At 45.0% G+C, this 24,062-nt stretch overlaps 1 protein-coding gene and 1 long non-coding RNA gene across 2 annotated transcripts; one reads left to right on the top strand and one right to left on the bottom strand.

Annotated features, from left to right (window-relative positions):
- Nucleotides 1–14,657: 14,657 nt before the first annotated feature.
- On the bottom strand, nt 14,658–17,086 carry MSC (musculin). The gene is made up of 2 exons (XM_065902737.1): nt 15,771–17,086; nt 14,658–14,913 (listed from the first exon to the last, which is right to left on the bottom strand). The coding sequence occupies exons 1-2, from the start codon at nt 16,278–16,280 to the stop codon at nt 14,827–14,829; spliced, it is 597 nt and encodes a 198-aa protein (XP_065758809.1). The 5' UTR covers nt 16,281–17,086; the 3' UTR covers nt 14,658–14,826.
- On the top strand, nt 15,701–18,057 carry LOC136144836 (uncharacterized). Its single transcript, XR_010658647.1, has 3 exons — nt 15,701–15,830; nt 17,089–17,147; nt 17,768–18,057. It is a non-coding gene; the product is annotated as an uncharacterized lncRNA (long non-coding RNA).
- The last annotated feature ends 6,005 nt before the right edge of the window (nt 18,058–24,062 follow it).

Raw genomic sequence — 24,062 nt, 5'->3', positions numbered from 1 at the left:
CCATTTGCTGTTGTTGTTTAGTTGCTAAGTAGTGTCTGACTCTTCTGCAACCCCATGGACAGAGGAAGACAAACCAGCCAGTAAAAAATAGCTAAGAAGTTATCTCAAATGATAGGGGAATGAAAGCTGAATCTTCAAGCAGAGTCTTTCTCTAATCCCAGATAGTTGAGAAGCCACATCCAGTTTCCAAAATCCAAATTCATTTTCCTTCTCTGTAAAATGAATAGATTATTTTGGTTTCAATTATCATCATTAAAATTATAATTTTTTATCTGCTCATAGCATAAGTCTTTCCCATGTAGTTACACAATTTGGAGACCATAGTTTTTAATTGTTGCATAAGAGTCTGTGGTTAGGTAATCACAGTAGGCATTTAGATTAGTCTTTATTTTTCATTATCTTTAGCATACTGTGATGAAGCTAAAGTAGATATCTATGAGACACCTTCTAACTCCAAAGTGTTGTGGCTTCATGATTCTATGGAATAGATACCACAGATCCTACTTAATTTCACGATTACTAATCCCTAATAATAATAATTAGAAAACCTCTCTATCAGATAACTTCCTTAGGTCTACCCTGATTTTCACGTCTCAATTCAATCATATTATTCCTTGTTCTGTCCTTGTGAAAATGGATAAGAGTGAATTATCCATTGCTGATGGAAAGTTGTCTCTTCCGAAACTCACTTCAACAATTCTCTATTAAACACCTCTGATCTGATTGGCTATTCTAGGTAGAGTGGGCATGCCTCCAGTGCTGTATTCTCCAAGACTGTAATTCTGTGAGCTAAAAACTCCAGTGTGGGAGAGACGTAAGAGATGGGGGTTCAATCCCTGAGTCAGGAAGATCTGCTAGAGAAGGGCATGGCAACTCACTCCAGTATTCTTGGCAGGAGAATCCCATGGACAGAGGAGCCTGGCAGGCTACAGTCCATAGGGTCACACAGAGTTGGACACGACTGAAGCGACTTAGCATGCATGCTTGACGATAGATTTACCTCTTTTAGTTCAGCCCGTAGAAGGAAGGCATTTTTCAAATCATCTTCATTAGGATATAAAGAGGAAAGCATAACCAAAAAGAAACAGATGTCTTTATAGATGACAAATGCCTTCTGCTGTCTGCTTCAGTTGATAGTGCCAGCTAAGCAGACAGACCCTGGCTCCTTTCCCAAGGTTCACACTGTTTTAAGCGCTCAGAACCAGGTATAACTCTGTAGACTCATCCACTGTTCCAAGTTCACATCCAAGGCTAAGTTGGCCTGGTTGGTGGGCACCATTTTCCCACCAGCTTCCTTTATACCTGGGAGACATATTGAGGGAAGTAACAGGATGGGGTTGATTAAGGGTTCAGATTCTGAGCTAAAAAGAACCAGGTTTAAACTCTGAGCCTATCACTAACACCTGTGTGGCTCTCTGCAAGCTCCTGAAGCTCTGTGACCCTGTTTTCCTACCTATAAATGAAGAGAATCAGACTTCATAAAGTTCTGAGGAGAGACTTAAATGAGATTCTATCTACAAAGTGCATGGCATAAGACTTAGCGTGAATACAGGGTTAGTGTGTCTCTTCCCATTTTAAAGCTTTTGTCCTTTATTATAGTCATGCAATGAGTTTTCTTTCTGTCTGAGGGCTCCCAGGAACTATCAAATTCTGAGCAGATCTGAGGCACCTTCTGTTTGGCAAGAATTAGTGTTATTGTCAAGCCGTGTCCTGGGTGCCTGTGATGATTAAGTATCTCAAGGGGGCTCTAAAGAATGGACTTTCCCAAATCATCATCATTTCACAACAAAAAATTAATTTACCCCAAGAGTTGTTGTTTAGTCACTAAATTGTGTCTGACTCTTTTTTGACCCCATGGGCTATATAACCCACCAGGATTCTCTGTCATGGGATTCTCCAGACAAGAAGACTGGAGTGGGTTGCCATTTCCTTCTCCAGAAGATCTTCCTGACCCAGGGATTGAACCTGTGTCTCTTACGGCTCCTGAATTGGGATTTTTAGCTCACAGAATTACATAGTCTGCATCTCCTGCATTGGTGGGCGGGTTCTTTACCAGTGAGCCACCAGGAAAGCTCAAATCAAGAGTAGCAGTAACTATTCTCTATTAGGGCTAATTCATTAAATATTTATTGAGCTCCTCCTTTTTACTAGAAAGATGGGGCTTATGATTTCGTAAAAACTCAAAATGAAAAATCATGATCCCTGATCTGAATACATTTACAATTCAGGGACAAGAGAAAGTCAAGCTCATGCAGAAGAGTGGCAGGGGCATTGTTTCCAAGATGTGTGTCTTTGAACCGAGGAGTCCTTATCTCTCTCTCTCTCTGCTTTTAGTTGTTAGTGTACCGGCTTCGAATCTGAACCCCAATACCAAGACCAAATGTGGTAAGAACCTTGTTAGGTCAATGGACAGTAGAGTTCCTGAATGAATGGAAGAGTTTCTAAAGTCTGCACTCTTTCAAACTTGCCCTTTTAAACTTCAGTGATAAATGATGACTCATGATGTTCACTGTCTGGCCCAAGTTAGAAACCTTGTAGTCATCGTTAATGTCTTCCTGTCTTTCGTCACCCACATCCAGTTCACAACCCAGTCAACTCAGTTCTAGCAACAAAATGCCTCTTGAATCCTCCCCTGGCATTCTCACCACGGCCCTCAGCCTGAGAGCTCAGCTTCTCTTGCCTGGTCCGCCATCCTGCACACTGCAAGCCAGGGAGTGTTCCAGGTGTCCAGGCTCAGGGGACCACATCTCATCTCTAGATGTGAAACAACTCACAGGCGTGATGCTAAAGCACCAACAGAGATTTTGAGAAATCACCAAGGTGAAACTTACTAAAGGAAAGCAATGGGAAAACATCATACCTAAAGAGAGAAAAAGCTCACCAGATTCTCAGAACAACAGACAGGGTTTCAACATTTCCTAGGCTTCTAGAAGTTGAAAGAAAGCCATTCTTTTCTTCTTCTTCTTTTTTTTTTTTTTTTTTGCTGAAGTGTCTTTGATTTGGATCAGATTTTTCCACTATAATTTTTATTTTTAATTTATTTTTATTTTTAACAATTTATTTATTTTAATTGGAGACTAGTTACTTTGCAATATTATATTGGTTTTGCCATAGATTGACTTGAATCCACCATGGGTGTACTTGTGTTCCCCATTCTGAACCCCCCTCCCACCTCCCTCTCTATCCCATCCCTCTGGGTCATCCCAGTGCACCAGCCCCAAGCACCCTGTATCATGCATCAAACCAGGACTGATGATTCATTACACATATGATAATATACATATTTCAATGCCATTCTCCCAAATCATCCCACCCTCGCCTTCTCCCAGAGTCCAAAAGACTATTCTATACATCTGTGTCTCTTTTGCTATCTCGCATACAGAGTTATTATTGTTACCATCTTTCTAAATTCCATATATATGCATTAGTATACTGTATTGGTGTTTTTCTTTCTGGCTTACTTCACTCTGTATAACAGGCTCCAGTTTCATCCACCTCATTAGAACTGATTCAAATGTATTCTTTTTAATGGTTGAGTAATATTCCATTGTGTATATGTACCACAGCTTTCTTATCCATTCATCTGCTGATGGGCATCTAGGTTGCTTCCATGTCCTGGCTATTATAAACAGTGCTGCGAAGAACATTGGAATACATGTGTCTCTTTCAATTCTGGTTTCCTTGGTGTGTATACCCAGCATCCACTATAATTTTTAGTCTGAGGCAAATTAACTACAATCATTGAACACTTTTTCAAAGGTCTGACCAGTCTCTTTGTCTCATTAAAAAAAAGAAAAAGAAAAACTAATGAAAATCTGTTTTTAGAAGGGAATAGCTTTATTTTTAAAAAATGTTTTTAAAATGTGAGCCATTTTTAAAGTCTTTATTGAATTTGTTACGATATTGCTTCTATTGTCTTTGTGTTCTGGGTGGTTTTTTTTTTTTTTTTTTTTTTTGGTCTCAAGGCATGTGGCATGTGGATCTTAGCTCTCCTTGGATTGGACCCTTACCCCCTACACTGGAGGGCAAAGTCTTAACCACCAGGGAAGTCCCAAGAATAGCTTTAAATACCACAATTTCCACACTTCTTTGATTTCTACATCACACTGAAGAAGCCTTTAGCACCTTTGTCAGACTAAGTATAATGAAAATGAAGAGTCTGTATTGAAGTTTATAACTGACAGTTAAATTGTGTGGAAATAGCACAATTCTTCTGTACAAGTCAAAAGACACCTGAGGAGTTTGATTTCACCTAAAACCTTTAAGTGAATTTTGTCCTTCTGCTCAGGGGTTCAGCCTCCCTTTTGTTATGTACTAATGAACTGAATCACTGATGTCTACGGAAGACCCATAAGAAGTAGGCCATTTTAGAACTGAAAGTGACCAGAGGCTTCATCTAGCTCAGGCCCCTTGTTTTTGATGAGAAACCAAAGTTGGAACAGCAAGCGATTGCCCCGGGCCACCCAACTAGTCAGTTTCTCAGATAGCCCCCTTGTCACCCTCGGCAGACTCCCAGAGCTTGGCCAGTGCACATCGAAAGCAGCTGCAGAAAATAGCTGTCCTGGTGCCAAATTCTTATCTGCTGGTGTCCTTCAGATCGGGTGGGCTGAATGCCAACGGGAAACTCAGAGTCTGTGAATTCTAATCCTGGACAGTTCTGGTCATAGGGTCTTAAATTTCCCTCCAGAGCCGAGGTCCTGGGACAGATCAGAGGAGACTTGAAAAGTACTAGTGGGTGCATCTGAATCCATGCAGATGGTTGGTGCTGTTTATAACCTCAATATGTTACAATGGCTGTAGAGTCAATCTACCCATTGTTCTATCCCGCTGTCGTGACCCTACAGATATATTTTAGAGACCTATTCTCCAAATGAGCTAGATGTGTTGCTTGTTGTGCAAATCAATACCCTGAAGATTTCAAAATTCTGAAAAGGCCAATCCCTTTAGAGGAGAATTGAAACAGAGTCAGAGTTAAAAGCTGAGATTTTTCAGATTTATGGAAAAATAAGGGGCTCTCAATGGTCAGGGACTTAGCACTTTCTCCTACATGCTGAGAAAATGACTTTTCTCCGTTGCTTATCTCAGTGTGATGATAATGGTGATAGGAACACTGATACTAATAGATGAGCATTTGTTGATGACCTACAATTCCAGGCACTAAGTGCTTGACATTCACTGTGGCTTTGAACCTTCATAAACAACCCTCTCAGGTAGGTTCTATTATATCTTCATTCTACAAGTGAGGAAATTGAGATTCAGTGATTTTAAGTCACTGGTAAGAGTCCATGCTCTCCACTGCCAGACTAGGTGTGAACTTCAGTCTCTTGACCAGTACTGGAAGCTCTTCATAACTTATGTTTTTTCTGGGAAGTCTTTCCCCTACCTTGTCTTCCAGCCTCACCTGTCAGCTCTCTGGGAAGCCTTCCACGATGATCCAAGGCTGTGTGTTGTACCCTGCTTCCTGGAAGGCCACATCCCTTCATAGCGCGCAGCATCCCATGCTTCACAGATCAGTCCACCCGGCTGTTTCTCTTTTCCTTTATGGTTCTTCGAGGCAGGCAACTGTCATTCATTTCACTCTACCCAGTGTTGTCCTGGCTCATCGCAGATGACCCATAAGTGTTTCTTGAATAAATGGATGATGTGGAAACTGACAATTAGTTTCAGTTGTCTATCGCTGAGTCATAAACCACCCCCAGTTTAGTAGCTTAAAACAACTCTATTATTAATGCATGTGTGCTGAGTCGCTTCTGTCGTGTTTGACTCTGTGTGACCCTATGGACTGTAGCCTGCCAGGCTCCTTCTGTCCTTGGGATTTTTCAGGCAAGAATACTGGAGTGAGTTGCCATTTCCTTCTCCAGGGGATCTTCCTGACCCAGGGATCAAACCCACGTCTCCTGTGTCTTCTGCATTGCAGGTGGATTCTTTACCTGCTGAGCCAATGGGGAAGCCCCTGTTATTATTATCTCTCACAATTCTGTGCTAGGAAATTAGGGCAGGGCCCAGTGGGACTGGCTCACTTCTGCTGTCCGTTCTCTGTGGCTCCTTCATTTCCACAATATGCTCCAGAGCTGCCTCTGCTGGGATCATCGGTCTCACTGACCTTGCTCTCAGCAGGGCTCTTCCATTCTCAGGTGTAGACTCAAGATTTCTCTCTTTTTCCTGTGGCCTCTTCACGTGATACCTTCAGGAAGGTGGTTGGAATTCTCATGTGAAAGCTCAAGGATCCTAAATAAGTACAAGCAGAAGTGGCTGGTCCTTAAGGCTCAGGCCCGGAACTGTCAGAGAGTCACTTCCACCACCTTCTACTGATTACAGCAGGTCACTGGACCAGCCCTACACAAGGGGCCTGGTTCATCAGGGACCATCTTTGGTGATTAGATACCCCATCATCTAGTGGAACCTAACCCATCCCAACCCAAGCCTCCAAAGAAATGGAGTTGGTCTGAAGAGGGCCTAAGCAGAGAAGGTAGATAGCTTAGACTATTCCACCACCACTATTTGAGGGAAAACCTGTAGTTAAAGTCCATGAAAATTAGGGATTTCCAGAGAGTTCTTTCTATGTTAACAGCCAGTCATATAGGGCCTGGTCAGAAACACCTCAGGTGTTCTGTTTGGAACATAACACACAGCCCATGTCCATCAAGGCAGAGGCCTGAGACAGCATTAGGACTCTGATCTTTCCTCTCCTGACAGCTTCTTCCTTCTCTCTGTGTATATTTGGTTTACTCATCTTGACCCTTCAGGCTCCTGAGGCCTTGGTTTGAAGTCCCTCAAGCACTGCCCATTGCAATTTTGATTCTCCATAATTGGATTTAGCCTGAGGTGTTTCTGCTATTACTTTTGCACAGATGATATGGTATCCAACTGCCTGGCTCTTAAAACAGTTTCTTTAAGGATCAGCCAAGTGCCTTAGACCTCATGTCACTGAGTTTTTTATTTTATGGGATCCTTTCTTTGCATTTGAAGATGCATGCTTCCAAAGCATTTGATGGCTCAGTGGTAAAGAATCTACCTACCAATGCAAGAGATGTGGGTTAGATCCCTGGGTGAAATGGCAACCCACTTCAGTATTCTTGTTTGGAAAATCCCATGGACAGAGGAGCCTGGTGGGCTACAGCCCATGGGTCACAAAGAGTTGGACATGACTTAGCAACTAAACATCAACAACCAAAGCATTTGAGGATTCTCTGGGTTTTTGTTGTTGTTTGTTTTTGTTTCTTTTCTACTCTAATTATGCACATCCAGGCATTTAGTTGCTTTAGTGATGTGCCCAGTATAAGTTAATCAATATTATCATGAATAAATGTATCTCTCCCTACTTGGCAAACCTACAGATAAAAATAAATTCTTTATTGAGGACCACTAAAAGTGATGCCCATATTCCCTTAAATAAATTTCTTTATTAGCATGATATAATGGCTGTTATTCTAATATACCCATAAGAGAATATTAATATGTGGACAAAAGAAAAAGGGATTTTGAGGTCTTGAACTTTGGCCATCACTTTCCCTTTCATCTGAAAAAGGGGGCCAGCCCTGAGGCTACAAAATTAAGAGCCTGGAGGAAACAGGAGAGATGGGAATGAGGAAGAAAGAGTAGGAAGTGATACAAAGATCATTCTGCCTCTATGGAACCACGCACATGGTAGTCCAGCTGCTTTCCCTGCTGGATACAGGAGGAATGTACGGAGAAAGTGTTGCATGGAGGAAGTCCTTCACATCTACACTATCATCCTAACCTCTCATCCTAAGCCATTCCCTGATGGCTTAGATGGCAAAGAATCTGCCTGCAATGCAGAAGACCTGTGTTTGATCCTTGGGTTAGGAAGATCCCCTGGAGAAGGGAATGGCTACGCACTTCAGTATTCTTGCCTGGAGAGTTCCATGGACAGAGGATCCTGGCAGGCTATAGTCTATGGGGTCACAAAGAGTCGGACAAGACCGAGCAACTAGCACTTTCGCTTAACCTCTCTAGAGAATCTTTCTGATCATGTGTTTGCTTCTATATCCTTGTAGCCTTGATCTACAGGCTCTTGTCCTACTGAGATGATCACAAAATCAAGAAAACATTAATCTTATCAATTGATGCTGCTGTTGCTGCTAAGTCGCTTCAGTCGTGTCCGACTCTGTGCGACCCCATAGATGGCAGCCCACCAGGCTCCCCAGTCCCTGGGATTCTCCAGGCGAGAACACTGGAGTGGGTTGCCATTTCCTTCTCCAATGCATGAAAGTAAAAAGTGAAAGTGAAGTCGCTCAGTCATGTCCGACTCTTAGCGACCCCGCGGACTGCAGCCTACCAGGCTCCTCTGTCCATGGGATTTTCCAGGCAAGCCTAAGGAATTATCTAGGCCAGGGGTTCTCAAACTTTTTTTTTGCTTCTGTCTTTTTTTACACTAAAAAAAATTTAAAAACCCTGAAAAGCTTTTGTTTATGTGGCTTCTATCTGTTGATATTTACTGGATTAGAAGTCAAAACTGAGAGAAAACATTTGTTAATTCATTTAAAAATAATAAGGAAGTAATTACATGTGAATGTAAATAACATATTTTCAATTAAAATGACTATATTTTCCAAAATGTTTGAATGGGCAAAGTGGCAAAAAGTTTTATATTTATGCAGGTCTCTTCAATATCTGACAATAGAAGATAACTGAATTCTCATTTCTACTTTCTACATCAATATGTTGTGATATGTTATTTTGATTGATGTATATGAAGAAAACACAGCTTTACACAGATATGTAGTTGTAAAAGGAAGAAGTATTTTAATGGCCATTTTAGGTCATTGTGGATATTCTTTGATATGACACCAAGGCTCCTCAAATCTAGCTTCTGAAAGGTTGGCTGCAATACAGAATCATATCAATGAGAATCTTATACTCTATTACATCAAAATCCATTAGACTATCTTGCACTCCTAAATGAATTTTTTTTAATCCCATGGATAAGTTTTGATGGTGAGTGGTTTGATATTTATTTTTTAAGAGAAAACCAAATGAAAATTTCTCCTTAGTGACAACAAAAAGAAAGGTCAATATAGGAAAACTGGTGTGGCATAAAAGTACAAGGTGATAAAAATGGCAGGGGGGAATGACAGAACAAATTTTCAGGAGAGTGAAAGACATCTGAGCTACTGTTAGAGGAAAGAAAAGAAATCAAAACTTCAATTGTTTTTTTTTTTTTTAATTAGCACGTATGGAACATTGCCTAGGTGTTTAATAGAATTTTTGTATTTAATCCACTTTTAATACTTTTGGGGATGTAGAATGTATTATTCTCATCTCACAATCCGAAAGGAAATCAGTCCTGAATATTCATTGGAAGGAATGATGCTGAAGCTGAAACTCCAATATTTTAGCCACCTGAAGCAAAGAACTGAGTCATTGGAAAAGACCCTGATGTTGGCAAAGATTGAATACGGGAGGAAAGGGGACAACAGAGGATGAGATGGTTGGATGGCATCCCCAGCTCTATGGACATGAGTTTGAGAAAGCTCCGGGAGTTGGTGATGGACAGGAAGGCCTGGCATTCTGCAGTCCATGGGGTCGCAAGGAGATGGACATGACTGAGTGACTGAACTGAACTGAACTGATTCTCATCTCACAGGGAAGAAAGTGCATGAGGATGCTGAGCTGTGAAACGGTGGGACTAGACTGGAAGCAACTACATCTGACATGGCAACTTTCAGGCTTTTTTAAAAATTGAGTTTTTAGTGCTCGGGCCTGGTGCACTGGGAAGGCCCAGAGGAATCGGGTGGAGAGGAAGGTGGGAGGGGGGATTGGGATGGGGAATACGTGTAACTCTATGACTGATTCATATCAATGTATGACAAAACCCACTGAAAAACAAAATAAAAATAAATAAAATTAAAAAAAAATTGAGTTTTTAATAATTCCCAAAATCAATATATTACATTGGGTTATCCAAAAAGTTTGTTTGGATTTTTCTATGTAAGAGCTTATGGAAAAACCCAAATGAACTTTTTGGCCAACTCGATATATAAACTTTCTTAATAAACAAAGTAAAAAATACAAGCTTCTTGCTCCTTGTTTCCCTCTCCTCCACATGTTTACTGATAAAAGTAATAATCAATATAAATACCATATTTCCACCAAACTGAAAGCTGCACCATAAGCAATGAAAGACCCCAAAGTTGATCTGTAACCCATCTTGGTGATAGAAGAACCACAAGGGCTGAGAAAATTCAAGGCACTGGTACTTTAGTGCTGATTAGGTTTATTTACACCATTATATATAGATTTCAAGTTCTGGCTACTTCCTAGACCTTCTTAGAATCATTGGATTTCAAGAAATTTTCTGGACCATTTTTCACCATTGTGGGAGAGAGGAAAAAAGATAATAAAAATGACAAACTAGTGTAGAAAAGGAGATGAATGGTGGGTTGTTGTTGTTTAGTCACTAAGTTGTGTCCGACTCTTTCGCGACCCCATGGACTGCAGCCCATCTGGCTCCTCTGTCCATGAGATTTCCCAGGCAAGAATATTGGAGTGGGTTGCCATTCTCTTCTCCAGGGGATCTTCCCAACCCAGAGACAGAATCCGGGTTTCCTGCACTGGCAGGTGGATTCTTTACCACTGAGCCACCTGAGAAGCCTGAGTGGTGGGTAGTTAGAACAAAGATGCAAGCACTCTGATCACCCTCAGGTAGATAAACAGAAGGGCCGGATGAAAAGAGAAGAGCCAGGTGCCCAGGTACAAAGGTGGCGCCCATAAATTAGATGCTTGGCAATGAGAAGTCAATTATGAATTTTCCTGGTTTTTGTCTTTCCAGACATTAGTAAAAACAACTTTCTTGGTTATTTTTTCCAAAAGTATTAGCCAAGCTATTTACCTGCTACCTATTAAAACAGGGTGTGTTCCATTTAGTTCTTTTTATAGAGGGGAGGTGTCTTTCTTATTTATTTTTGACTTAGGAAACTTTTATTGCCAGAGGGAAAAAAGCTGTGCCTATAAAAGAAAATCTCCTCTGTAAACTGTAATGATCATTATCACTGTCTGTTGAAGGAGATATCAGATTGAAATAAAGTTGTAAAAACTTGAAGCTCAGTGCAAAAGAAAATGCCCCAAATCAATTCTTCATCCACAACCAAGAGAAACGCCTAAATGTTTCAAAATTACAGTGCTGAAAGTATTTCGTGTAGAATATTCATCTTAGGAAGAGCCTGTGAAAGGGGATTTTTGTTCTCTTTGATTGAGTCAGTCTCACTAATAATAATGCTTTGGTCCCTCAAAAAGCCCCCTGAAAAGTATTTTTCAATTTACTCATTTGATTTGTTATTCAGTACTTTTTACATTTCTTAACCTTTTTTCCTTCAACTTCTCTCACAGAGGTATAATCAAATTGAAATAACCCTAAGGACAAACTTACTTCTCTTTTTTTAATTTGTTGATTTCCCCAGTCCCAATTCCTGTTTCTCCAGCCCAAATCCCTAAAAGAAATTGATGAAGGGAAAAAAAATAAGGAAGGCTTTGGGATGTCTTTCTACCCCTTAGAGCACAAAGTAATCACCATAGTCACAGGAGATCAAGAAACGACAGTTCATGGTACTCCAGGCCTCTCCCAGCAGCAGCCCTAGCCCAGAAGTTTGAGCAATTTATACTGATTCATTTGGACTTACTAGAAATTGGCCTCTTTCTTCTTTTTTTAACTACATAATTCTTGACATTCAACTTCTTACAGAAACCATGGAGCAAAAAATTCTCGAGAAAGTTCTTTCTCTTCTCTATAAATTATTAGGTTATCAAGTACAATAAAAAATGAGTTTGCAGAGAACAACACTCTGGATATGTAAATCAGTGAAAGCACCCCCTTATTGGGGCTGGGGGGCAGAGGAGGAGCAGAAAATCTGTGGGTTTGCCCCTGAAGTGTCCTGAAAGGATATAATCATGGTAACACACACTTAAAATATTTTATTTATGAAAATGTGCCCTAATGTATTTCCTTGTTTATTCAATTGCTTTTTCCTGCTTATATTCACTGCAAGTATAGTTTTTTTCTTTTCTTTTTTGTTTGTGTTTCTACTCTGGTGGGGGGCATTTTTCTCTCACTGTTTTAATCCAGGCATCTCAAAACAGGACCCAGTCTTAAAGACTGGATTCCTGAAATATCCCACCTGTTTAAAGTGGTACCACCTGTTTAAAGTGCCCTCCCCCCAAATGTTCCCCTTTGCCAAAGCCTCCCCTTCTGTTTCCCTCAGTCATCAATCAGCCTTTAGGACATGGCTCACTGCCTTAGAGAGGATGCCTAAATATTGCTGTCACTTTTATTCCTGATGGCCATCTTCTGAGGCAGTCACTGTTACTACCCCATTTTGTAGATGGGGATAGTGAGGCTGAGGGGAGTTGCACAGTCACCAGTCTGTGGGGGGTGTGACAGAGCTTGGATCCCAAGCTAGCGTCTGCACATCTTCAGGTTCACATTATAAGATACCACACTGCCTCCTTTCCTTTAAAAGGACCTCATTTGCTGGCAGCTTTGTAAAAGACCTTGACTCAGGGCTGGCTTCCAGCAGACACCTGACTCCCAAGAAGCTGGGTTCCCAAAACTGGCCTAAGTGGGCTTCCCTGGTGGCTCAGACGGTAAAGAATCGGCTTCCAATGCAGGGGACCTGGGTTCAATTCTTGGGTCGGGAAGATTCCCTGGAGAAGGGAATGGCAGCTCACTTCAGTATTCTTGCCTGGCGAATCCCACAGTTAGAGGAGCCTGGCAGGCTACAGTCCACGGGGTCACAAAGAGTCTGCCACAACTAAGTGCCTTTAACCACCAAGATAAGGTTTCCTGTCACTAGCCACTCCCAACTACTCCTTTAATCAGAGATCCTTGATGCCACCGAAAGCTCCTGCCAACTTCTGCCCCTGAAGACTGGATTCTGAGGGCTGGATCCCCACCAGTGTATGAACAAAAGCCCAAGAAACTCCTTCCAGAAAGCAGTTCTCCAGAGTTTGAGTTTGGTTTAGTGCAACACAGGAAACCATGCTCCTCACTTCCCTCTCACCTCCAAAACTCCAGCTATATTTTCTCTCTCTGGTAAGTGAACTGCCTTTCGATTTCATAAAATAATGGACACACCCCAAATTGGGCATTTGTTTAGTTTCATCCTTCACACTTTTCTAAATTTTTAAAGGTTCTAGAAAGAGAATGCTCCTCTGTAAAAAGACCTGCATTTAAAAACCCTGTGATGGGTTTCCCCAGTTATTACTTCCTGTGAAAATTGCAGGTGGCTGGATCAAAAGTCTATATAAACATTATCCAAAAAAACCCAAAAACTCTCCTGAAATACAAATCAGTGCCAGTTAGACCCAAGACTCATCCCCACTCTGGATGTGTGGGCTGTAGGGAGTTCTTGAACTACTTGCAATTGTTAGCACTGTAGTGTCTTTTAGGCTGGAGAAATTCGTGTGTGTGTGTGTGTGTGTGTGTGTGTGTGTGTGTATGCAACAAAGAAGTGCACCTATATTGCTTTGAAGAGTGTATACCTTTCTTTCTACGTGGCCCTGACCCCAAAAGACTATAAAGGGCCTTACAAACCTCTAGTCCCTGGCTTCCAAGAACCCTTGCCTTACGAAGAGGAATCAAAATCAGAGAAAAGGAGAGTTACACTTAAAATTGCAGCGATCCAAACCTGATCAACCCCTCCGCCTCCAACAATAACCCAATTCCCACCCAGAGCCAAAAGGGCAGCTTTAAGTTAATCCCCAGATCAAACAAAGCCGCCGGCAAAAAGACCACGTTTTGACGCCTCAGGGCACTCGGTTTTCACAATGCGCTTTATTCATAAAAAAATAAATTTATTTACATTTGCTAGTTACGGTGGTAGTGCAGCCTGGGGCAGCAGCGCGTTCCGCCGGAACAGGGTCCCTAGTACCGAACAGCCTCCGCGCCTCACCCGGCCCGGAGGAAGAACGCGGGCGCCTGGAGTTGGAGTCGGAGGCGGGTGCCACCCGAGGGGGAGGCCAGGTGGGGACACTCGGGGGAGGGGGCCTGCAAGTAGGTGTGGGCGGAGGGAGCAGAGGGAGGTGCCGAAGCAGACTGGAGCCAGGTCGGTGGGGAGAGGCAGATGGGAGGCTCAAGCCTTAGAAGGGGAGGGGGCACACCTAAGCCTGGTTAAGGGGAGATGCTCGCCTCGGGGGACGGAGGGGCGTCACTAGCCCCCCGGAAGCGCGACCGTAGGGAGCGCTCAGGGCAGACCCGGCCAGGTGGGTCTCTGCGAGCGCGCTTCCACCTCTCCCCGAACCGGCAGGACATCGTGCGTCGGGCCCGGCCCTGTGGGATTCAATTCTGGCCCAGGTGTGCCGCGCTCCTCTCTTTGTGACTTAAAAACACACCCCGATGTAGGGTCTGGCGTGAAGACTTCGTTCTCTGCAGCCGGTTGTCCAGAGCGCGTTCTGACCATGGTCTAACCGCGAGAGGCCTGGACAGTACAGGCCATCACACGGCAGATCTGGCTCAGTGTGGAAACTAACCCCTAGGCGGCTGCGCGCTGGGCTCAGACTGCGCCGCGGGGGTATTCTATACAGCTAAAGCCCGAGGCCTGATCTGGGTCCACGTGTAGTGTAGTCGCCCAGACCCGCGGCAGCAGAGCCGTCTGCGCCCGGCGATGCCAGGCGCGCTGCCGACACCCAGGCTTTACCCACCCCACCACCCCGCCCCCTAACGCCCGCCACCTGTCGAGTTCATGGTCCCGGGCTGGGGGAGTCTAGGAGAATCCAATGGAACGTTCTTCCCATTCTCAGGGTTTCTCACGCTGTCTCCCTAGTCCCCAAACCCGTGTGCTCAACCAATAATCCCAAGAGTTCGAGTTCGCTCTAAGCGGTGGTCCCACATAATCTGTTGACCGCGGAGACTTCTTTGGTGTCAGAGTCGGGTCGTCCCGAGACCACAAATGGCCACGTCTGTAAAACCAGAAAGAGCATCAGATACCGAAGAAACGATCGTTTCAAAACGAAACCGCTCTCCAGACGGAACCCCGGGATACCCCTGGCTTTGCATAGCTCCGATTTTATCAGTATTCTGGGAATTTTTCGCGTCTTCTCTCTAAACCAAGATTTTAATTTTACTGGATTTTGATCACGTAAGACGGGAGTTTTCCGTTCCCGCTGTCCTCATGGTGATTCCGCGAAATTTGCATGAATTTGGGATTTTGTGGCTTAGTTCCCTTCCCCCAAACACACACACCCATCAGCCATTCGCTCCAAGAAGGAACTGGGATATGATCTTTCTCAAGCCCGGAGAGTTGGCAGGTCGGAGAGGGACTTTCCAGACAAATCCCGTTTGGGGAAACCTCTGCTATTCAAGAATTGAAAAAACCCAAAGGCTTTTAAAAAGGTCTCGGTCTTCCCTCCCTCCTTTCAGAAAGTAGGGCTGGTTGATTTAAACCTGTCAGACTCTTTTCTGCAAAAAGGAAGGGAGATTTTTCTTTCTATCTGCAAAGGGACAGCGGACTCCAATGGAACCTAGATTTACCCCGGAAGCAGGATATTAGCCATAGTGATAGTATCACCCGGCAAAAGCGTCACGTACAATGATCAGACTGATGCAAACACAGAGGGGTGGATGGTCCTCTTCTAGGAAAACGACTGGCTCCTCCCGTGATTTGGGAGAAACCAAACTGGCCTCCTCACCACCCCTACCAGACCTCCCCCCGCCCCACTTCGGGTTCTTCCCAGCGGCCAGACTCTGCCGGGCGCCGGGAAGCGCTCAGGGCATCACTCGACCGCCGCGACCCGGGCCTCGCGCGCGGCGCCCCTACCAGGTTCACCGGGTGCACGTAGCCGTTCTCGTAGCGGTCCTCCTGCAGCAGCTGCCGCAGGTGCGCGATGTAACTGGAAGCCAGCCGGAGCGTGTCCAGCTTGGAAAGCTTGGTGTCGGGAGGCACCCAGGGCAGGCTGGTCTTGAGTCTGGAGAAGGCTTTGCTCAGCACGCGCATCCGGGCGCGCTCTCGGGCGTTGGCCGCGTTCCTCTGCGACTGCTTGCACTCGGCCGCCGAACCCTTGGGCGGGAGGGGCTTCTTGCCGCCGCCGCCCCCAGCCACCCGGGGCCGCTTCCTCTTGCAGCCTCCCGCGCCGCCCGCCGCGCCCAGCGCACAGCGCTCCTCCTCGCCGTCGGGGTCATCCTCCTCCGCAGAAGAGTTGTCGCTGGGCGACACGTAGCTGCGCTCGGCGCCGCGGAGGCACGGCCTCTTGGAGACGGGAACCGGGTACCCTCGCTGCAGTCCCCGCAGCTCCATCTCCTCCGGGTCGCTCACCGAGCCGGTGGACATCGTTGCGTCCCCCGCGCCCCAGCTTTCCTCCCCCAGGCCAGTCTCGCGGCCTCCGCCTTCCGCTCCCTCGCGGAGGCGGGGGCCAGGCTGAACTCCGCAGGCGACGAGTGACCGGAGTCGGGAACCGCGGAGCCCAGAGACTGATCCGGGAGAGCGTGGCCGAGAAGTCGGCGCCTGGGCCCAGGCTCGGCGCTCACTACCGCGCGCCGCGCCTTTTGACCGGACTATTTATCTGTACTCCTCGGAACAAACCACCCCGGGTAAAGAAGAGGGGGTGGGAAAGGGGGGCAAGAGGTGGGGCGGGGGCGTGGAAGGGGTGGGGAAGGCTTTTCAGAGTGCCGAGAATCTGCCGGTGGGGGCGGGGAAGGGGAAGTCTCTTGAACTGGGATCTGGACCCCTGGGCCCGAGGGACCCATCACTGCGAGATGAGTGCTCGTGGGGTGAGTGAAGGAGGGTATCTTGTTCGTACCCAGGTACCCCCTTCCACCCCCGACTGATCTTAACGGAGGCGAAGATTGCCGGACACTTGGAAACCCCAGGATCGCGACCTCTGCGTCCTTCCCATCTTTTCAGTCGAAATGAATTTTCCAGGTTCATCACTCATAATGTATGACTGCCTATTCAAGCCCGGCCCGACAAAAGCGTGAAAGCTAAACAAGCAACAGCGAACAATGGGCGAATTACCTCTCATTTTCCTCCCCTCTTTTCCTTTAACGTCGCCGTTTGATTTACAAAGCACTTTCATCTACAGGGGTTCGTTTCATTTTCCAACATCTGTGACTTAAATGTTATTATCTCCACTTTGCAGAACTTGAAGCTAAGCCGCAGAGATGGATGTTAAGTAAAGGACCCCATATCGACAGGCTGGTAAGCAGAATATGGACTCCAACTCCGCGTGTAGAATCCCAGGCCCGTCGGTATTTCAGTCGCGCAGCACAGGATGCTCTCTGCTGTCTGCTGTCTGGGTAGTTCCACGCGTTAATTCTGTTTTTAACACCAGAGTGCGGTAAGATAGAAGGTCCTGCCCCAGCGCTCTGAGCTACAGTCTAGGGAATCGATGACTATTTTCGTTGGTGTGTTGAAGAGCACGCTCCTGGATTCAGCATGCAAAGTCAGCACAACCATCCAATGTAAAACAAAACAGACAAGAAACCACGACAAAACAGCACCCAGAAGTGTGCCCCTCAAAGGAGACAAAGCATAACTGCGGTCTCCTTGTTTCCGAACTGGAAGAGCCTTGACAGTACGTGGTCTGGGGATGGCTGCTTCATTTTGGGAGTGGACATCAATGGCCAGCTGTTGAATGCCTGCTGTGTGCCAGGCACTGGATTAGGCGTCCGGTGCCCCCGCACCCCGAGTAATTAAAACTAAAACATCAGCAAAATGATTAAAATTCTGTGAGTGGGTTTGGGTTGGCTACGCCATTCTGCACTGAGAAACTGAGTCTTCACACCCGAATTAGATGTTTACCTGTTGTTTCCCTCCAGACCTACAGCCAAGATGAGAGAAGCTGAAGGAGACAGATGGGCAGTCGACCCGGGACGGTGCGGGCAGAAGCCGCAGGCCAGCCTCGCCCCGCCGACTCCTCCAGCAGAACAAATGCGCCGGGCTTGGTGCCTGAAGTGCCGCAACAGGTGGCCGGCCAGGGCTGACTTCATCACTCAGGCATCATCGTTCCACCTTCGTCTCCCAGGCCAGGCCTCCCTGTGGGGATGTTTTGCCAAACCCCTCCCGCTCGCCCCCATTTGCAGAGGTTTTCTCCCGATATATTTTGCCATTCTGGGGAAGGGGTGGTGGTGGCGGGGGGTGGGGGGCGAGAGCTGCGGGAGGGTCTCCTCTGAGGTCAGTTGAGTAAAACGCTCGATCTCAGTTCTCGGTGCTGGGAAAACTCAGGGAGTACTTGACAGAGCTTGAAATCTTTTCTGGACCGCTGCTTGCACTTGAACTTGACTCTAGGTGCCGGGAGGAGGAGAGAAGGGAGGGGTGGTTGGGGAGAGGAGAGAGAAGGAAGGGTGGCAGGGAAAGGGGAGCAGAAAGATGGAAAGGGAAGATCTCGGGCAGCTTTTTGCATCGCCTATTGATGACCTGAAGCTATCAGTATAAATACAGAGCCTCATACATTAGAGGCAGGCATATAGGTTTAAAAAATCGGGATTGTTTATACAGGTGCAGAACAAAGTCTTTCTTTGGAAAAGATTAATGGCAGGGAGACCGCTAGATTTTCTCTAAACAGTCACAAAAACTGTACCCAGTTTCAACGCCAAGCAGGTCATGGCCAGTTTCTTTTTCCTGAAGGAACTGCCTGACCCCAACGATTCGTGTTTTTGTTTTTCTTTGTTTTTTTCCTTTAAACTAGCTCTTTCCTTCTTCCTGTTTTTTTCTTTCCCCTTCCTTCCTACTTTCTTTTCTTCCTTCCTTCTCATCCTTCTTTTTCCTTCCTCCCTCTGATCTCTTTCAAGAAATAGAGCCATTTCCTCTATTTTCCCTTTATTTTGTTTTCATCTTCCCTTTCCCTCCATTTCTTTCTATTTTTATTTTCACTCTTTTTTTCAAGTTGCAGACTCCTAATGAAGATTAAGAGATGTATCTTCATATACATTGCATGTTAGTATATAACTGCAGTTTGCTTTAACAGGTTTGTAATGACATCTGATGTTACACTTTCAAAATGCTTTTACTTTTCCTTCTGTCTCAGTGATTAGAAAAACCCCATGAGCTGAACAGTGCTAATATAATATCTCTTTTGAAAAATCAATTGTTTTAATTGTTTTGGCAAGTCCCCATACACTGCAAATAAAAAATGAAAACTTTAGTTTTATATTTTAAAAACAAGCACACTGAAAACAATTCCTATTTGCCCATGCTAATAACCTTTGAGATTTGTAACAGCTTTCTATGGTATATATTGATGATTTTGAAATTCTTTTAAGATGTTCTTTTTAAGTATGCAGTGGGAGGTGGGTTAAAGTTACATTATCAGACAAACATTAAATACATTTAATAATGGTTAAGACATTAATAATCCCAGCTCTCCTGCTTATTAACTGTATGACCTTTGGCAATTTTTTTTTGAGGCCCAGATTATTGATATATAATATGAAATATCTATCTTGTTGTAAGAAAGTGGGAGTCTGTGAGTAATTGCCTGGGCCACAGCCTGATGCATGAGAAAAAAATCAATAAATGCTAGTTATTTTTATTACTATGAATTGTGTGATGCCCAACATCACACATCTAATAAGTGTCAGTGTCCAGAACTGACCCAGGGTTTGTAAGCAAGGGCTTGTTCTGGGTTTCAGGCAGCACCAGAGGTTTCTTCTCTTTAACTGCAGGCATCTGTGGTTCAAGTGCATGGTCCTATTACCTGACATTTCCCCCAGGCCTCAGAAAAGACCTCACTGAGGGAAACTGATGGGACTACATTAGAAACTTTCTTTCTCCAAGTTTTCTCCCCATAAAGCCACAACAATTCTCCCAGCCTCCCTTCCCCTATTTGAAAACTGCTAAATAAATAAATATAAATAAAACTCCTAAATCAGTTACTGAAAGGGTTAAATGAAATTGTGGAGGAGCAGCACAGTGTAACACACTAAAGGTGCTTAATTTGCTGAAATATAAAAAATGCAGACTCTGGTTTTCTTAAAAGAGAGAATGAGGTCACAGACCACAGAAAAGGCCATTTAATGCCACACACCCACCCCTTCCACCCCCGAGTACATACCAAGCCCATTTAATGCCACATCACTCCAAAGTAAGTGCTGGGGGAAGAAGTTTGAGGCTGGGCAGATCAAATGGTTTAGAGTTTAGGGAGAGCAGGGACTGTGCTATACTCTTGGACACCAAGTCAAAGCATGTACAAAGTAGGTGCTTAAGAAATGGTTGTTGTGGGAATGCATTTCCCATATGACTTTTCTGGTGGCGTCTCCCCAGATTCTCTTGATGTTCTGGGTTTGTCCAGTCGGCTGAACAAATTGCCTGTTCCTTTGATCTAGCAAAACAAGAGTCTAGACCAGCACTGGCTAAATATTACTGATGTTACCAGACACATGAGGGTACTGAGCACTTGGAATGTGGCTAGTCATGTCCAGTATTGTAAAATACACACCAGATATTGCAGACAATGTGAAGAAAAGATGTAAAATATCTAATATTTAAAAAATATACGTCAAACAATGAGAATGTTTTGATAAATTGGGTTAAAGGAAGTCTTATCATTAAAAAATAATTTTCCATGACTTTCTATTTTTATAATGTGGCTACTCGACATTGGGAATTACAGATGTGGCTCGCATTATATTTCTGTTGGATAATTCGGGGATTAACGATGCAATTGTGCATTGAGTGTCTAGTGTTTGCTGTGGCAGGTGTTGGTGAGCCCGACTCCCGCCCACTCGGAAGGCACATTCTCGTGGGAAAAAGCACCGAAATGCGGGAAGCACACATTACAGCACGTCTGCTCTCACTAATTCCTGTCATCTCGCCTGCACCGCTCCACGTGTACCTTACCCCATCTAATAGGTCCAACCCCAGAACACGGGGAGAAACGCTTCCGGTGGGCTTGCATTTCCGCAGCGCTTCTCACCGGGAAAAGTTACACGGCGGTGTACATTTCCCAGGTAGTTTGGGCCACCCCACAGACAGTGGATGCCTGGGCTCTGGATGCCCAGTTCCTCAGTCTTTTCAAAACATCCCTGGATACAAAGTACGACATCCACGCACGGGAGGTTCTGGATCTGGCGGTGTGCGAGTCACGTGGAGCACAGGTCATGTGGTATACGCTTACAGGGTGGGGCGGAGAGTCACGTGGGGAGCATAATGTTGCCATGTTTCTTCGTCTCGCGAAGCCGGGGAGCTGATTGGGCACATCCGGGGTGTCCCCACGGTCCCTGACCCGGAAGGAAAGGAACTCTCATCACTTTGACCCTGGCGGCCACGTGGTCAGGTGCCTGTGGGAACTGTGGGGCCTGCGAGAGAAGTCTTCTGTTGTCCCGAAGGCAGTCGGTCCTCCGCCGGTTATTTATCCAATATTTGCTGCTAGATTTTTGCCTCTGTGGAGTCCCGTGAGACCTTAGCCTTTAGAGAGGCTGGGCCTGGGCAGGTCAGGTTTGCGGAGTCTGAAGGCGGAAAGACTGGAGTTAAGAATGAAAAAAGGAAATAGGGAATGTGATCAGACCCAGAGACCTGATTTTCTCTGCCATTTAGAACAGAGGAAAAAAATAAAGTCCTCGGTAATTTGTCTTGACAACTAAAACGCAGGTAACTTTGGAATAGATTTTTTAAAAAGGGATAGGTGTGGGTGCTAACCAAGGTTTCTACAAACTCCAGGTGAGGACTAGAAAGGTGCGGGTCTCCTACGGATGGACTTTCCAAATGGTTCCAATGTAAAGAATCTGCCTGCCAAGCAGGAGAGGCAGATTCCATCCCTGGGTTGGGAAGATTTCCCCTGGAGGAGAGAATGGCAACCCACTCCAGTATTCTTGCCTAGATAATCCCATGGACAGAGGAGCCTGGCGGGCTACAGTCCATTGGGTCGCAGAGTAGGACAGGACTTAGCTACTGAACAACAACAACAAATTCCTGCAGACGACTTTGAATTCTCCATTAGCAGAGTTAAGCAGCCAGCCCAGCTCTCAGGAGGAAACACATGATGATGGCTTGGCCTCTGGAGGTTTGTCTGCAGAATCTCTGGACTTCACTTATTTGGAGGATCCTGAAGGACAAGTTGGTCTGGACTGTGGTTCATGGGTTTGACAGCAGTATTATTTTTTAAAAACCCTTTGGGACAGCCTCCCATTCTTAGGCAGAAGCTAAGAATCTCTGACTAAGAAGTTTTTCTTTTACTGTTGATTTTTAATGGCAGTACTTTGAAAGTGTGAAAATACTATATTTCCAAAACATCCCTTGAAACGTAGCACACAGCTCTGGTCTCCGGTATATTATCCCAAGCCTTCGATTTAACTGTGGAGTTAACCTAGGAGAAGATGCCACCCTGTCATGTGGCATGTACTGGAAAGAGGCCCCTCTGCTGTGGACATTAGGAGATCTCTGCCTATCACCTCAGTGGCCTTGGGACACTTGCTGGCTGCCTTGGAGCTGTTTCTCTGTGTGTAGCCCACCAACCAGGTGCCGGTGAGGGAAACTGCAAACCCGTGTGTAAGCTTCCCTGGAAAGTGCAGCACATTGTACAAGGTCAGTCATTACGTTGTTGTCTTCGTTCTCTCTCCTAGGGACTCATCTTTGTCCTACCCTCCTCGCACAATTGTGAACCCTGCTCGGAGTCACCCTCATGTTAGCAGCCCTCGACCCTCTACCCTCTTCCCAGCAGTGCCTCATCCCCTATTGAACATCAAGTGAAAACTAAATGCCGCCTGGCGCCAGAGGAAGTTGTCCTGTAATAGATACTTCCTGGTGTCAGAGAGCAGGGATCCTGTACACTTGGTCAACCAGCCCCTTAAACTCTTCTGTGAAAGGGGGCCTGGCTTATTTACATACAAACTTTGTTTCCCTGGCCCTAAGCCCCTCTCACCTCCAATTCTAAAATGAGCTCCCATAGGGATCAGAGAAAAGGGAGGTGTTTTGTGCAACATGTGCACTTTTTCTGAATGTTTTGTCCTTTGGATTATTTGTGCTGCTCTGCCCAATTAGCAAGGATAATGAGCCAATTAGTGTGCAGGGGAAAATGCTACCCTCTGTAGGTTTCAAAGGCAAACTCCTTGAGGATGTTGGAAACAGAAGTAGATAAGGAATCTTCATGCCTGTTTCATCACCCTGTCCCTATCTCTTCTTAAATTGCCACGTTTAGGCAACTTCCTTTAGGGAGGAGAGTAGCAGAATTAAAATTAATAAGAAAACAAAAAGACTAAACTGTCAACTCAGTGATGACAGACACTCTGCCTTGTTCATCTGGGTATTCCCCCTGTCTGTGACAGACACTACCTAAGTATTTGATCATTGAAAACATTGAAAAACACAGGAACCCAATCTAGTCTTCACCCATAATTACTGGAAGACATACTCAAACCGTTATTTGCCCTTCACTTAACCAACTCAGTTTACTCCTGTGTGCTCTGCCCCACTATCAGTACTTACAGAGATCCAATTACATTTCTCATTACCTGAATGGACTTAGGAAAACTATTTTCTGTTTTCGAATGTAGCTTATATGTCAGTTTACTCATACTGTAGTTGCCACAATCCCAGTGTTAATTCTAAGTAACTGAAGAATTACATTTATTATAAACATCCCAGCAACGAGATTTCTCCTTTTAAAAATGAAATCTGGCTTTAAATACTGTCAGTATTTTTTTCCCTGATTGAAAAAAATCAGAATTTTTATAAAATTTCAGAAGGTCACAGATATATAGAGCCTCACAGTAAACCTTTATTATAGTGTAAGGGGGGAGTGGAGCCCTGAAAGGCCCACACATTTAACGGGTGAGCAGAGCAGGGGATTCAGAGAAAGTAAGGCCGTCATCAGAGAGGTGAGAGGAAAACCAAGGTTACTGTTTTTGAAAGCAAGGGAGGGGTTTCAGGAAATAATGGGTGGGGACTTCCAGTTGAGGTGATATGGTAAAGTCACGTTTTGAAGCGGCCCTTGTGCTCCAAGCACATGGCGATGAGTTAAAGTGTAAAAGTAGGAAACTATAAAGGCACAGTCGGGTTCAAAAGCAAGAAAAATATTTCCATGGACCAGGAGTACAACAGAAACTGAATGTTGAGTGCAGTTGGAGCTCCTGGCACATCTTCAGGGACTCCTCCAGGCAAGAGCCTCCAGGAGTTGAG

This window comes from Muntiacus reevesi, chromosome 12, assembly GCF_963930625.1.
Source record: "Muntiacus reevesi chromosome 12, mMunRee1.1, whole genome shotgun sequence".
In the NCBI taxonomy this organism is placed as follows: Eukaryota; Metazoa; Chordata; class Mammalia; order Artiodactyla; family Cervidae; genus Muntiacus; species Muntiacus reevesi.
This window is presented reverse-complemented; position numbering and strand designations above follow the sequence as displayed.

Bases quoted from the DNA above. Each gene is read 5' to 3' on its own strand.
- MSC (XM_065902737.1), bottom strand. From the start codon at position 16,280: ATGTCCACCGGCTCGGTGAGCGACCCGGAGGAGATGGAGCTGCGGGGA. The intron at 14,914-15,770 runs GTAGGGGCGCCG...CTGGTTTTACAG, and splicing joins ACGTGCACCCGGTGAACCTG to ACGTGGCCATTTGTGGTCTC.